At 40.8% G+C, this 14934-nt stretch overlaps 1 protein-coding gene across 2 annotated transcripts in view; it reads right to left on the bottom strand.

The window, feature by feature from the left end:
• The window catches only part of DPF1 (double PHD fingers 1), a 100975-nt gene that overhangs the window by 49220 nt on the left and 36821 nt on the right, over positions 1-14934 (bottom strand). For both annotated transcript variants that reach the window (XM_063431065.1, XM_063431066.1), the window contains exon 4: positions 1249-1376. In XM_063431065.1, the coding sequence (XP_063287135.1) occupies positions 1249-1376 (128 nt within the window). The remainder of the gene's footprint in view (positions 1-1248; positions 1377-14934) is intronic.

The following is a 14934-nucleotide window of genomic DNA, read 5'->3' as shown; positions in this document are numbered from 1 at the left end:
GTGGATTTTTGAGCTGGACACCTTATCCCCTCTTGGAATGAACATTGATTTTGAGATTTTTAATTATATCTGACTGTCTCTCATTTTTTAAATAATGGTGGAGGATATACACACTTTTTTATTATATGTATTAATATTTCATATTCACATTTCATTTGTAATTTGATAACCTGATTTTTTATATGTATTTCTCTCTATGTCTCACTTGCCCATCCATACCTCATATATATACCACTTCAAAAATGGCCGCCGGAATACTTCCGGTATTATGACTGTAGAACACTGATTAAATGAGTAATGTGAAGAAGAGGTCTCCTTAATCAAGTGAGACACTTCCTGGGACACTAAAAAGACGGAAGGAAAACGAAGACGGAACAGCCGAAACCGGAAGTTTGGATGACCGGAAGTGACGCGATGCAATGAATGTGGGCGGGGCTTAATGGATTTTTGCCACGAAAGTGGGTTTTAAAAGAAGGGGCAAGGGGAATATGTTTTTATTCACCTGATGAAGGCGTCTAGCCGAAACGCGTTGTGCTGAACTTATACTTCTTAAATGTAAGATTTTATTATTCATTTTGAAATAAATGTTTGAAACTTTTTTTCCTCACATTTGTTCTTTGATCTCCAATACTCAAACATATCGGGGAGGAACATACCAACTGAAGGATTTGATCCGTATATCCTACTCATGCCTATATACTTGAGCCAGTTTTGAGTACAGGCTCATTTAAATGTGAGTAGGAAATCTTACTATTTGTAAACATATATATGATATTGGGATATTTACCAGTACGATATTGCCCTATATAAGCTTTACTCTTTTCAGAGACATCTGGATAAAGATCAGCTTTATGGGTATATGTATTTTACATTCTTTATTTGTATAAAAAAAAACCCTAATACACATTCTTGGGCCTTCAGTGCGCTATCCACTATATATATACACAATATATTTTTTGCTTTATGCTTTCCTGTGAAACTGTGTGGTTGATTTCACTGTGGTTTTAGCAGCACATTATAGCGCCACATTACCACCACCCTCTTTCCTTTTTAATGTATGAACCCCATTTGTACCAGTTCCCTGGATCCCCATTTGAAATGCCTTCGTTCGGGGATTAAAGGTCAGATTGCAGGCTCTGTTTCAGAATTCACTATGTCGGCTGTTCAGATGGAGCACAATGTTGGGTTCTAGAGTGAAAGAAGGAGTTCCTCTACCTCTGGTGTGACATTAACAATTTGCTGCCTTACCTGACAGTCACTGACTGCCTCCTCTTCTTTTAGTTCCAATTTTTTCTCCACGGTCTCTGCACAGAGCAGAGCTTCCAATACAGGTCCCTCCGGCAAACTGCTCTCCTTCTTCAATGGGACTTCGTAGTCTGAGACGAAACACAGAAAGAAAAGTTACTAAGCTGAATAACACAACAACAACCAATTGGCGAACCACAAAATCCTATCATTCGCAGAGATCAAGGGATTCCCTGCATGAGGTCATCAGATCTGAAGCCCAGTGAGATTTCATTAATAATAGATAGCAAGCTCACATGGGGAGATCCGGTCTGTGTTTGTTATATGGAATATTAAAGGGTCAGTGGGTACACTGAGGATTGCAAAGCAAGGGGTGTGTGGCTAAGGGCCTGTAAACATGGATCAATATACACAGGAGACAGGAAGACAAATGGTCGCCCGCCCTGCATGACAACCCAGCATGCCGCCTGCCTCCATAATCCTCCAACTTGCCGCCTGCCTGAACGATCCCCCAGCATGCTGCCCACCTGTACAATCCCCTGGCTGGTCGCCCACTGGACCTCACAGGTATCAATACAAGCAATAATGTGTAAGTCTGTCTGTCAGTGTGAGTGTATGGGTCTACCATGGTGCGTGTGTCTGTGTGAGTGTATGAGTCTGTCATGGTGTGTGTATGAATCTGTCATGGTGTATGAGTCTGTCATGGTGTTTTTATGTGCGTGTGTCTTTCATGGAATGTGTGTGTGTCACGGTGTGTGTGTGTGTGCCTGTCTGTCATGGTGTGTATGTGTCAAGATGTGTATGTGTCATGACGTGTGTGTTTAGGTTACCAGACCCCTTCTGTTCACAAGGGAATGGTATTTTTACTCACTTTTTTCCCCCAACACCGTGCTGGTCTCCCCTCAACTGGCCCTGCCTCTATGGCTGAGATCATCAAGCTTGATGATCTCAGCCAATCCAATGTTTTGCCACAGGATTGGCTGCAAAACGCTGCACCAATCAGCATCTCCTCATAGAGATACATTAAATCAATGCATCTCTATGGGGAACGTTCAGCGCCTCCATGCAGAGGAGATGCTGAATGTAGGTGATGCACACTGTGCAGCACTGACACAGGAAGCACCTCTAGTGACCGTCTGAGTGAAAGCCATTAGAGGTGTCACTAGGAAGCAATGTAAAGACTGCCTGTAACGGATCGCCTGGCACCCCGACTGGGTACCTTCATTGAAGGCTGCTCCTAGTGCTTTTCAAGGGCTCCAAGCACTCCACAAGACACCATAACCACTGCAGACCCCACAAACTGCCGCAGCTTGGTTGGGGTCTCGCCGTCTTCCACCCACTCTGGAAATTGCACACTCACAATGTATACAGAGTAACTTGCACACTCACACAATGTATACAGAGTAAACTGCACACTCACACAAGTTTGTGAACAAACAGGTACAGAGACACACACAGTATTAACTAAATGGACACTCGCACAGGAGGATGCTGGGAGCAGTCTGTCTCCATTCCATCCGTATAAAACAGACAGAGAAGGAGGACCGATTAGCTGTCGCCATAAAGATACTTCTCTCAAGCAATTAGCAATAAAAGTCAATCACAGTTCAGGCCACAAGTTATCAGCATCAGCGAGGGACAGACGCTCTGTCCTGTCAGTATGGAAAGCTAACCCCTGTTGCAGCTTTTAAAGGGGTACAACACGATATATAGAAAAGAGGGAAACTGTTACTTGCTAGGTTTTTTAATATTATGTTTACTTATCCCTATATTTAACAAATATGTATTTCTGATGTGTGAAAAATAAAATTCAATGTAGAAAGCAACACCTCTTTATCTGGGATCTGGGTGCCGCCATCTTAGCCTCTGGTCAATAATTATAAGCTCTGTCCTTTACACCTGGCAGTCAGATTAGAGAGCACGAGGGAAAATGAAACAATGTTTCTATTTCTCCTCTTCATTTACAATGTGTGCCCTGGCCGTGCCATGTCTGAACTGGATGTCCCTTTCTAAATCCTTAATATGAATTTTAAAGAAAACAGCACCTCATAACAAAGATTAACGCAAGTTAACCCCTTAACGCGTTGCGGCGTTCTATTCCGTCCCCATTCTAATGGGCTTTAAAGCCATTGTGGCATAGAACGCCGTAACAGCTTGCCGCCCTGGAACCTTCAGGAATACTTACCTTCCCGGCGATCCGCTTCGGAAGGACTGTCTGACAGCCCAGGCAGCCCTCCACTGGCAAATCAGGCCCCCAGGGGCCATGTGATTGCTCTCAAAGCGCGATCACATGACCCCCTATAGCTGGCTGTGGATCTGCCAGTCACTTAGTCGCAAACACTGGCCACATATTTGTTTTTTGCTTTTTTCACACAAAACCAAATATGAACGCTAACTTTGGCCAGTGTTTGTGACTAAGTGGCTACTAAAAAAGACTGGATATACCCCACTTGCAATACCTTGGGTTGGGAACTTTTGCAAATGGTGTGCCATCATGGGGGCAATTCTCATTCCTGGACTACCAGACGGTCTCAAAGGTAACATTACTAATCTGGCAAATATTAATGTGAAAAAAATGAAAAATGGAATGTGCTTTATTTGACCCTGTAACTTTCCAAAACACTGTAAAATCTGTTAATGGGGGTACTGTTGTACTCGTGAGACTTTGCTGACTACAAATATGTGAATTTTATTGCATTAAAAGTGAACAGTATTATGACATTTACAGCTAAAATGTCAGGCGGAACTACACATTTAAAAAAAAAAAACCTTAATTTCTCACAGTTTTTTTTTATTTTATTCATAATATATTATGTTTCATATATGAATAGATCATGAGAAATTAAAGCCCTGTTTCTCCTGAATAAAATGGTATATAATAAGTGTGGGTGCACTTAATATGAAAGAGGTGAATTACGGTTTGACAGACATATACGTCAAATTCCAGGTTTTGTTTAGATCAGAACGTGTACTATTGACGCCGTCCTGAAGGGGTTAAAGGGGATTTTCAATGTTTTATCCAATCATGTAAATTCCAGAGAAGATTAGAAACATGAATGGCCACAAATAATGTCTTGGGCATTTTAGATTACTATTGTTTTTTTCTAATAGAGAGGGAGATTTATCAAAGTGTCTCTTTTTCACCTTTATGTTGCAATTTATTAAAGGGGCTCGGTCGCCCAAAAAGTAAATGCTCAGAACGAATGTGTTAGAATTTCCAACAATACCACTAATATATATCATTAGACAAAGTCGGTAAAATCCTACCTATAACAAAACCTGACAAAATGCAGCTGTGGGGATAAGGCAGTGTCTCGCTCGTCACGAGATAATATCTATGGAGGCGTCCACGGTCTCCTCCACAGACAGGAGCGTAGTACTCTCGTGCATGTGACACTTTGACGCCTTTCAGAACACGTTGATAAACCAAAAGACATTTTTACCTGTTAGCTGCTTGCATTTCCATTTTATTGTTCCTTCCAAAAGAATAATTTATAGGGATCACATTCAAAATATAGAATACTAAGCTTGGTCAGTACTCACTTTTATATCCATTTATGCTGCCTTCCCTGTAATGGCTAAAGGACAGTCCCGTATAGTGACCTAATGACAGGGACATGTTTTATGGCTTATATTTCATACTTTACATTTTGGCTCATTCACTTATTTTACTTATTTCTATAAAATATATAAATAATGTTTGTGTATGTACTCTATATATTTAGGCTTTGGAGTGTGAGTGTGTATACTGCTGCCTTTTCTAAGAGAACTGAAATTGCATTTTCTTTCCAGACAAGTATACAAAAAGAACATTAATATATCTGGTCATGTGATTTGATAGTTTCCATGGCAACTGCTTTTTTCATTTACCGAATAGCTGAATTAAAAAAAAAAAAGAGAGAGAGAGAGAGAGAGAGAAGAAGCTGAAAAATGTGAGATAGAAAACGGGGGAAGGGAGGGAAACACAGGCAGAGAACGGAGGATGGAGGGAAACAGACAGCAAAGAGGGATGGAAGGAGAAAGACAAAAAAAGGAGTAGGGAGACAGACAGAGAAAGGAGAGGGATGTGGGAGACAGACGGGAAAAGGAGGGAGAGAGGGAGACAGACAGAGAAAGGAGAGGGAGACAGACAGAGAAAGGAGAGGGATGGAGGGAGACAGATGGAAAAAGGAGAGGGATGGAGGGAGACAGACGGAAAAAGGAGGGAGCAAGAAAGACATTCAGAGAAAGGAGGAGGGAGAGAGGGAGACAGATGGAAAAAGGAGGGAGCGAGAAAGACATTCAGAGAAAGGAGGAGGGAGAGAGGGAGACAGATGGAAAAAGGAGGGAGAAAATGAAACAGACAGACAGAGAGAGCGAGACAGATAGATAAAGGAGGAGGGATGGAGAGAGACAGACAGAAAAAAGAGGGAGACATTGAGCCAGACAGGGAAAGGAGGGATAGAGGAAGATAGAGAAAGAAGGATGGCAGTGAGAACAGAAGAGATGGAGGACACAGAGAAAGAATGAGGGACGATGACAGAGAAAGAAGGAGTGACCAACCAAACACCCGACTTACTGATTATACAACTAACCACCCATATACTGAAACACCCATCAAACTAACCAATAACTCGACTTACTGATTACACAACTAACCACCCATACACTGAAACACCCATCAAATCCACCAATAACCCGACTTACCGATTATGCAACAATCCACCCATACGCTGAAATATTAAAAAAAAACTACCAATAACCCGACTTACCTACAGCTAACCACCCATACACTGAAATATCCAACAAACCAACCAATAACCTGACTTACCGATTATACAGTTAACCACCCATACACTGAAATATCCAACAAATCAACCTATAACCCGACTAACCGATTACACAACCAACCACCCATACACTGAAATATCCAACAAATCAACCAATAACCCGACTTACCGATTACACAACTAACCACCCATACACTGAAATATCCAACAAATCAACCAATAACCCGACTTACCGATTATACAACGAACCACCCATACACTGAAACACCCATCAAACTAACCAATAACTCGACTTACCGATTATACAACTATCCACCCATACGCTGAAATATAAAAAAACTACCAATAACCCGACTTACCTACAGCTAACCACCCATACACTGAAATATCCAACAAACCAACCAATAACCTGACTTACCGATTACACAACCAACCACCCATACACTGAAATATCCAACAAATCAACCTATAACCCGACTAACCGATTACACAACTATCCACCCATACGCTGAAATATCAAAAAAACTACCAATAACCCGACTTACCTACAGCTAACCACCCATACACTGAAATATCCAACAAACCAACCAATAACCTGACTTACCGATTACACAACCAACCACCCATACACTGAAATATCCAACAAATCAACCTATAACCCGACTAACCGATTACACAACCAACCACCCATACACTGAAATATCCAACAAATCAACCTATAACCCGACTAACCGATTACACAACCAACCACCCATACACTGAAACACCCATCAAATCCACCAATAACCCGACTTACCGATTATGCAACAATCCACCCATACGCTGAAATATAAAAAAAAAAAATACCAATAACCCGACTTACCTACAGCTAACCACCCATACACTGAAATATCCAACAAACCAACCAATAACCTGACTTACCGATTATACAGTTAACCACCCATATACTGAAATATCCAACAAATCAACCTATAACCCGACTAACCGATTACACAACCAACCACCCATACACTGAAATATCCAACAAATCAACCAATAACCCGACTTACCGATTACACAACTAACCACCCATACACTGAAATATCCAACAAATCAACCAATAACCCAACTTACCGATTATACAACGAACCACCCATACACTGAAACACCCATCAAACTAACCAATAACTCGACTTACTGATTACACAACTAACCACCCATACACTGAAACACCCATCAAATCCACCAATAACCCGACTTACCGATTATACAACTATCCACCCATACGCTGAAATATAAAAAAACTACCAATAACCCGACTTACCTACAGCTAACCACCCATACACTGAAATATCCAACAAACCAACCAATAACCTGACTTACCGATTACACAACCAACCACCCATACACTGAAATATCCAACAAATCAACCTATAACCCGACTAACCGATTACACAACTATCCACCCATACGCTGAAATATAAAAAAAAACTACCAATAACCCGACTTACCTACAGCTAACCACCCATACACTGAAATATCCAACAAACCAACCAATAACCTGACTTACCGATTACACAACCAACCACCCATACACTGAAATATCCAACAAATCAACCTATAACCCGACTAACCGATTACACAACCAACCACCCATACACTGAAATATCCAACAGATCAACCTATAACCCGACTAACCGATTACACAACCAACCACCCATACACTGAAATATCCAACAGATCAACCTATAACCCGACTAACCGATTACACAACCAACCACCCATACACTGAAATATCCAACAAGCTAACCAATAACCCAAATTAACGATTATTCAACTAACCACCCATACACTGAAACATCCAACAAATCAACCAATAACCCGACTTACCGATTATACAGCTAACTACGCATACACTGAAACTCAATGAGTTTATTACGTTTATTATGCTAATTGATAATAGACTCAGAACCAGAAATAAAACCAGACGTATGGCTTTGCCATTAGCACCTCATTTCTCCAGACCGGTTGTTCCTGACCTCTCTATACAGTCCGAATCCTAACCTATGCAGTTGGGGGTCACTAGACTGTCCGAGGCAAAAAGACAACATAGGAGAAGAGAGGGTCTATGCATATACTGTGGTAAAAAAGGACATATGAGGAGTACTTGTCCCATACGTCCAGAAAACTACCGGACCTAAGAACCTTAAGGGGACAGGTCTTAGGTGTAATGGATACGTCCTCTGGGAATAACATAAATCGATTTCTCCTTGATATTACAATCATAGTTGACAAAAATAACTTTTCATGCAAGGCCCTGATGGACTCAGGTGCAGCAGGAAATTTCATTGATGTGCATTTTGTTAAAAAGAATGCTATACCTATCAAGGAGAGAATATCACCTCTGGCCGTTGAGGCTATTGACGGGAGACCACTCTCTCAACCCTTAATTACCCATGAAACCGTGCCCATTAACATGTCTATTGGTGCCTTACATAAGGAAGATAGAATATTCCAAGTTATTGCATCTCCTTCTTGCCCTATCATATTAGGCTTTCCTTGGCTTAGTAAGCACAACCCTCATATTGACTGGGCTAATGGGGAAATATTGGAATGGGGCAAGGATTGTAATGGGAAGTGTATCTTGGGAATTGTAATGTGAAGGTACCATTAATTACCCACTACTACACCTCAAACCCCCGAAGTTCCCATACAATACCGGGAGGTTTAGGAAGTATTTAGTAAGAGTCACTCCAATATCTTAGACTCCAGGGTGCTAAGATCTTTACCAAACTGGATCTCAGGAGTGCATACAATGTGGTAAGAATCAAGGAAAATCATGAGTGGAAAATGGCATTTAACACTAGATGCGGGCACTATGAGTACCTGGTTATGCCTTTTGGGCTATGCAATGCACCGGCCGTATTCCAGGATTTTATTAATGATGTACTCAGGGATTTTATCTTTTCATTTGTCCTGGTTTATTTGGATGATATCCTTATTTATTCCCCTGACCTTCAAACCCACCACAAACAGGTCAAACAAGTATTGCAGACTTTACTGGAAAACAAACTTTATTGTAAATTGTAAAAATGATTGTTTGATCAGACTGAAGTAGTTTTTGGGGTATAACATTTCTGCCTCTGGTTTTCAGATGGACCCTAAGAAACTAGAGGCTGTTATACAGTGGTCAGTCCCTTGCGGATTAAAAGCCATCCAAAGATTTATCGAGTTTGCAAACTATTACAGAAGATTTATCAAGGGGTTTTCTTCTGTAATAGCCCCCATCACCAATATGACACGTAAGGGGGCTAGTAGTACGGTATGGTCTAAGGAAGCTAGAGAGGCTTTTGAACTTCTTAAACAAAAGTTTGCTTCTGCCGAAATACGGAGACACCCTGACACCAGCAAACCCTACATATTGGAAGTTGATGCCTCCGAAACTGGGGTAGGGCCGGTTCTTTCTCAAAGGGAGAGTCAGGACACCCATTTGCATCCTCGTGGTTACTTTTCCAGAAAGTTGTCTCCTGCTGAGCGCAATGATGATATTGGCAACAGAGAATTGATGGCCATTGTCCTAGCGCTTAAAGAGTGGCAACATCTTTTGGAAGGTTCCAAGGATCCCCTTTTGATCATTACGGACCATAAGAATTTGGCTTATATAGGGGATGCTAAACGTCTATCTTCTAGACAGGCTTGATGGTCTTTGTTTTTGTCTCGCTTTAACTTCCTTATAAAACTTACAGACCTGGTCCCAAAAATGTGAAGGCTGATGCCTTGTCTAGACAGTTTGATACGGAGTCTTTACAGGAACATGAGACATCCCCTATCGTGCCTCCTGAATGTATCATCGCTTCTACTGTTCTTTCACTGTCTTCTCCATTGCTTGGTGCTATAATGGAGGCTCAGTCTCAGGCACCATGCAATAAACCACTGGACAAATTGTTTGTTCCATTAGGTGAAAGAAAGAATGTGCTGAGGGTGTTCCACGACAATGTGACTGCTGGACACCCAGGTATCAATAAATCCATATCTGCAATCACAAGATAATTTTGGTGGGATTCCCTTAAAAAAACAAAACGTGCAGGCTTGTTCAGTTTGTGCTGTTTCTAAGGTCCCTCATAAGCTTCCTTGTTGTTTGTTGCAACCACTTCCTGTAGTGTTCCATGGTCCAACTTGTCAATGGACTTCATCGTTGAACTTCCAAGTTCCAATGGCTATACCACCATTCTTAAGGTGGTTGACCGTTTCAACAAGATGGCACATTTTATTCCACTTAAAAAAATTGCCATCCTCTCAAGACCTGGTTCTTATCTTTATACGTGAGATTGTCCAACTGCATGACATTCTTCACAATATTGTGTCTGATAGGGGCTCTCAGTTTGTGTCTTTGGAGGGCGTTCAGTAAACAGTTAGGCATTGAATTGTCTTTTTCTTCCGCTTACCATCCCCAAACTAATGGCACAGCTGAGAAGGCTAACCAGTCATTAGAGTTATATCTGCGTTGTTTTGTAAATAGCACTCAGGATAATTGGTCCGAATTGCTACCTTGGGCCGAGTTTGCTAGGAACAATGCTACCCATGACTCTTCTGGTCACAGCCCATTCTTTGTTAATAAAGGTCGTCATCCTACTGTCCTGCCGGCTGTTTTCTCCGAGACAACTATCCCTGCTTTGGATGATCGCCTTTCTTCTATCCGTGATACTTGGACCAAAGTTCATTCCGCTCTCAAAACTGCGGCTGATCGCTTCACGTTCTATGCGGATAAACGGCGGGGTGCCAACCCCGTTTACCAAGTGGGTGACAGGGTATGGTTATCATCGCGCAACATCAAATTGAAAGTTCCTAGTATGAAGTTTGCACCCAGATTCCTGGGTCCCTTTCGTATCCTTCAGAGGATTAACCCTGTGTCATATTCTCTGGCCCTCCCGGCCTCATTACATATTCCAAATACCTTTCATGTGTCGCTACTCAAACCTCTTGTTCACAATAAATATACTGTCTCAAGTGTCCCTCCTCCTCCCTTAGTTGTTTCTGGACAGGAAGAGTATGAGGTCTCTTCTATAATTGATTCCAGGTTTTCTCGGGCACCTTAAAGTACTTGGTGGATTGGAAAGGTTATGGACCAGGCGATCGTTCTTGGGTTCCGGCATCTGATATACATGCTGGCCGCAAGATTCGCTATTTTCACGCCAAGTTTCCTCTCAAGCCTGGTCCTGCCCACCCATACACTGAAATATCCAACTTGCCGATTATACAGCTAGTCACCCATACTCTGAAACATCCAACAACCTAATAATACATCCAACTAACCAACCATTAATCTGACTTATTGATTATACACCAACTAATCAACCATGTAAATATCCAACAATCCAACTATATATATCGAATTAACCAACCAATAGCCCAGCTTACCCATTAAACAACTAAACACCCTACACTGCAATATCCAACAACCTAACAATACATCCAACTAACCAACCCATACACTGAAATATCCAATAACCCAACAATACATTCAACTAACCAACCTATACACTGAAATATCCAATAACCCAACAATACATCTAACTAACCAATTACCTGACTTACCAATAATACACCGAACTTACCAATCATACATTGAAATATACAATAACCCAAGAATACAGCCAACTAACCAATCATACACTTAAATGTACAAAAACCCAACATTATATCCAACTGACCAACCAATAACTCAGCTTACTGATAATACACCCAACTAACCAACCAAACACTGAAACACCCAATAACCCAACAATACATCCAACTAACCAACCATACATACAACTGACTAGCCAACAACCCAGCTTATTAATTATACATTTTACTAACAAACCGTACACTGAAATATCCAATAACCGAACAATACATCCAACAACCTGGCTTACCCATTCTACACCCAGCTTACCAACTAACCAACCATACACTGAAATATCCAACAACACATTCAACTAACCAACCATACACTGAAATATCCAATATCCCAACAATACACCCAACTGACCAACCACTAATCCAACTTAGTGATTATACATGCAAATAACCACCCATACACAAAAATATCCAACAACCCTATAGTACATCCAACTAACTACCCATACAATGAAATATCCAACAAGCCAACAGCACATCGAACTAACTACCCATACAATGAAATATCCAACAAGCCAACAGTACATCCAACTAGCCAACAACCCAACTATCTATACACTAGTCTACTAATATAACAATTAAACTAATTAAAAACACCAACCACACACCAAACTAATTAGCCACTTAATTTGTCAATCATATCTCTAATGAAGCAATCACGCACCAGGCATGCAACCACCCAATTTACCAATTATATTCCCAAATATTCAACAATGCACCCACTGACAAATCAAAACTAGCTTACCAAGCATACATCTAACTAACCAACTATATATGATGAATTATCCAACAATCCAAAAGTACACTCACATGAACTACCATCAACCCTGCTTACCAATGTTTAACAATGAACCAACAAAACACCTACTGAGAAAAGACTTAAATGACGGACCCACAATACCCATTAGTGATCAAAACATACCCTACCAAGCATTGTGTGTGGACTTACTTGCTGTCAGTTACAGACTGTGAAGTTTATTATTGCTCTATATAAATAATGTAATAATTATAGTGTGATAGTCCTTATGGCATGAATGTATGTGAGGACATCTTTCACTGGGTCATACACCAGTAATACAATTTCACATGGACCTCTCTTGGGTATTCTAGCTCTTTCAGATCATAGATCTAGCCTGGAGAGAAATTCCTTACTGAAGTCCCAGGGTAAGAACAAGAGAAAAACCTCTAACCGCATTCCATGTGTTACCACCCACTCGACCAAATCAGGTTATGTAAAACATGTGATCAATAGGAACTGGCATGTCTTACAAAGTGGTCCACTCACTTGTGATCTCTTTAGAGAGAGACCTTTAATGGCATATAAGAGATCCAAGAATATCAAAAGTTTGGTATCACCTTCTAGAGTTAGACTACCTACCAAGCCTTATACCACTTGGTTAACACCAATTAAGGGTATGCACCGATGCCGGCACTGTGCCAACTGTAACAATGTGACGGCTGGCCCAGTGTTCACACATCCAAGAAGTGGTAAATCTTTCACCATCAATGAATTTTTTAATTGTCAAACAGATCGTGTGATCTATTTCATCAAGTGTCCTTGGCTATGTTGGCCAAACTGCAAGACCCTTAACTGTCCGCATTGGTGAGCATAAAAGTACCATTCGAACTAGCAAGCGACACATTTCCTTGGCCAAACACTTAATTGATTCAGGCCACTCGGTAACTCAGTTGCGGTTCTAGGCCATAGAACGAATTAAGACCCCGTTCGCTGGTTGTTCCCTCGCAGATTCTCTAAAACGGGCGGAACTTTGGTGGATTTACCGGTTGGATACATTATTTCCACATGGGTTGAATGAAGACTGTGATTTCAACCCCTTCAGGTAATACCCCCGGATTCATGTAGGCCATATTTTGTACTGAATTCTCCATTATCTTCCACTTCTAAGCTTTGAGCGTCATTGAAGATGCTCTTTAAGTTCTACCTCTGCCTGTACTGTTTTTATATTTATTGTTATTTCACAATAAATTATTTTTCTTTTCCTTTTTCAGCGGCTTCTTTTTTGTTGGTGTTTTCACGTGTGGGTGGCCCTCGGATGATATGACTCCTCCTACCATGATTGATCAACTTTCAGTCCATATTCCATTATTTACTGAGGACGAAATATGACCACACAGAAGCGATACACTGCGTCCTGATACTTGGAATAATAATGTTTTGAATGACATGTCTGTTTCTATATATACATTATGTTTCTATGAGTATTTTTCCAGATTGTATATTTTTTATTTGTTTATTTCTGGGTGATTAGCGACATACATGGTACTTCCAGTACTGGGGGTCCATCAATTTTATATTAGTCATGAGGAGCATTGACTAGTTTTGCATGCTCCCTTGATCTTGAGTCTTTTTATATTTTATTTACTGTTATTGTTTGGACTTCTGACATTAGGGCAGATTACTGGCTTTGTCCTAACGTCATACCCGAGTTTACAACTGGGATGTTCACCACTTAATATTGTGGTTGTTGCTTTGGGCTATGTATGTGGGAGTTTGTGTGTTTTGTGTACCTTTTTGCTCTATTTGATTCACTTATTTCTCTTATTTATATCATTTTTTTCTTTATTATGTTTCATGTTTTATATATATTTTTGGACACTTTGGGACTTCCACATACACCTTCTCTTTGGGTGTGGGCAGGGGTATGCGGGACTTCCATAAGTGTTGATGTAGCTTTATTTTGTCTTAGATTCTTTCTTCTTTCGGCTCTTTTGGTTCATTTCCTTGTTGGTGCTCGCTGGAACGCAACATGCGTTCCAGGTGCCATCTTTGCGCATGTGCGCTGTATGATCTGGATGCTTCGGCGGTCGACCTGGGTTGGAACGCATGATGCGTTCCATTGGATGTGCGCCTCCCGTACTTCCGGGTGTTGCGACACACGGCGGGGTTCAAGCCTCATTTTCGATTTATTACCCTAGCTCTGATTTGGGTAAATACTGAGTAGGATTATTCCTGCTTTTGAAATATTGTGCGGATCAGTCCTTCGCCATAGCGATGGGTTACTTTGGTCTCTCTTATGGTTGGGTAAGTTCCCTATATTTTCTTGAGGGACTTATTATATATTATAAATTTGCTTATTTGATTTTGTTGTTAGATGTGACATCTGTACTCACTACACAGAATTTTTGTTAATCTATATACAGACATGTTATGTGATATCTTTTTCTGTGGACTTGGCTCTAATTTTGAAAGGGATTTATAAACGTTTTATTTTTCTTTGTTTATGTTTTGTAAATTGATTTT

The sequence above is a fragment of the Pelobates fuscus genome, chromosome 9 (genome assembly GCF_036172605.1).
Source record: "Pelobates fuscus isolate aPelFus1 chromosome 9, aPelFus1.pri, whole genome shotgun sequence".
NCBI lineage: Eukaryota > Metazoa > Chordata > Amphibia > Anura > Pelobatidae > Pelobates > Pelobates fuscus.
Note: the sequence above shows the minus strand (reverse complement) of the source record. Positions and strands in the feature narration are given on the sequence as shown.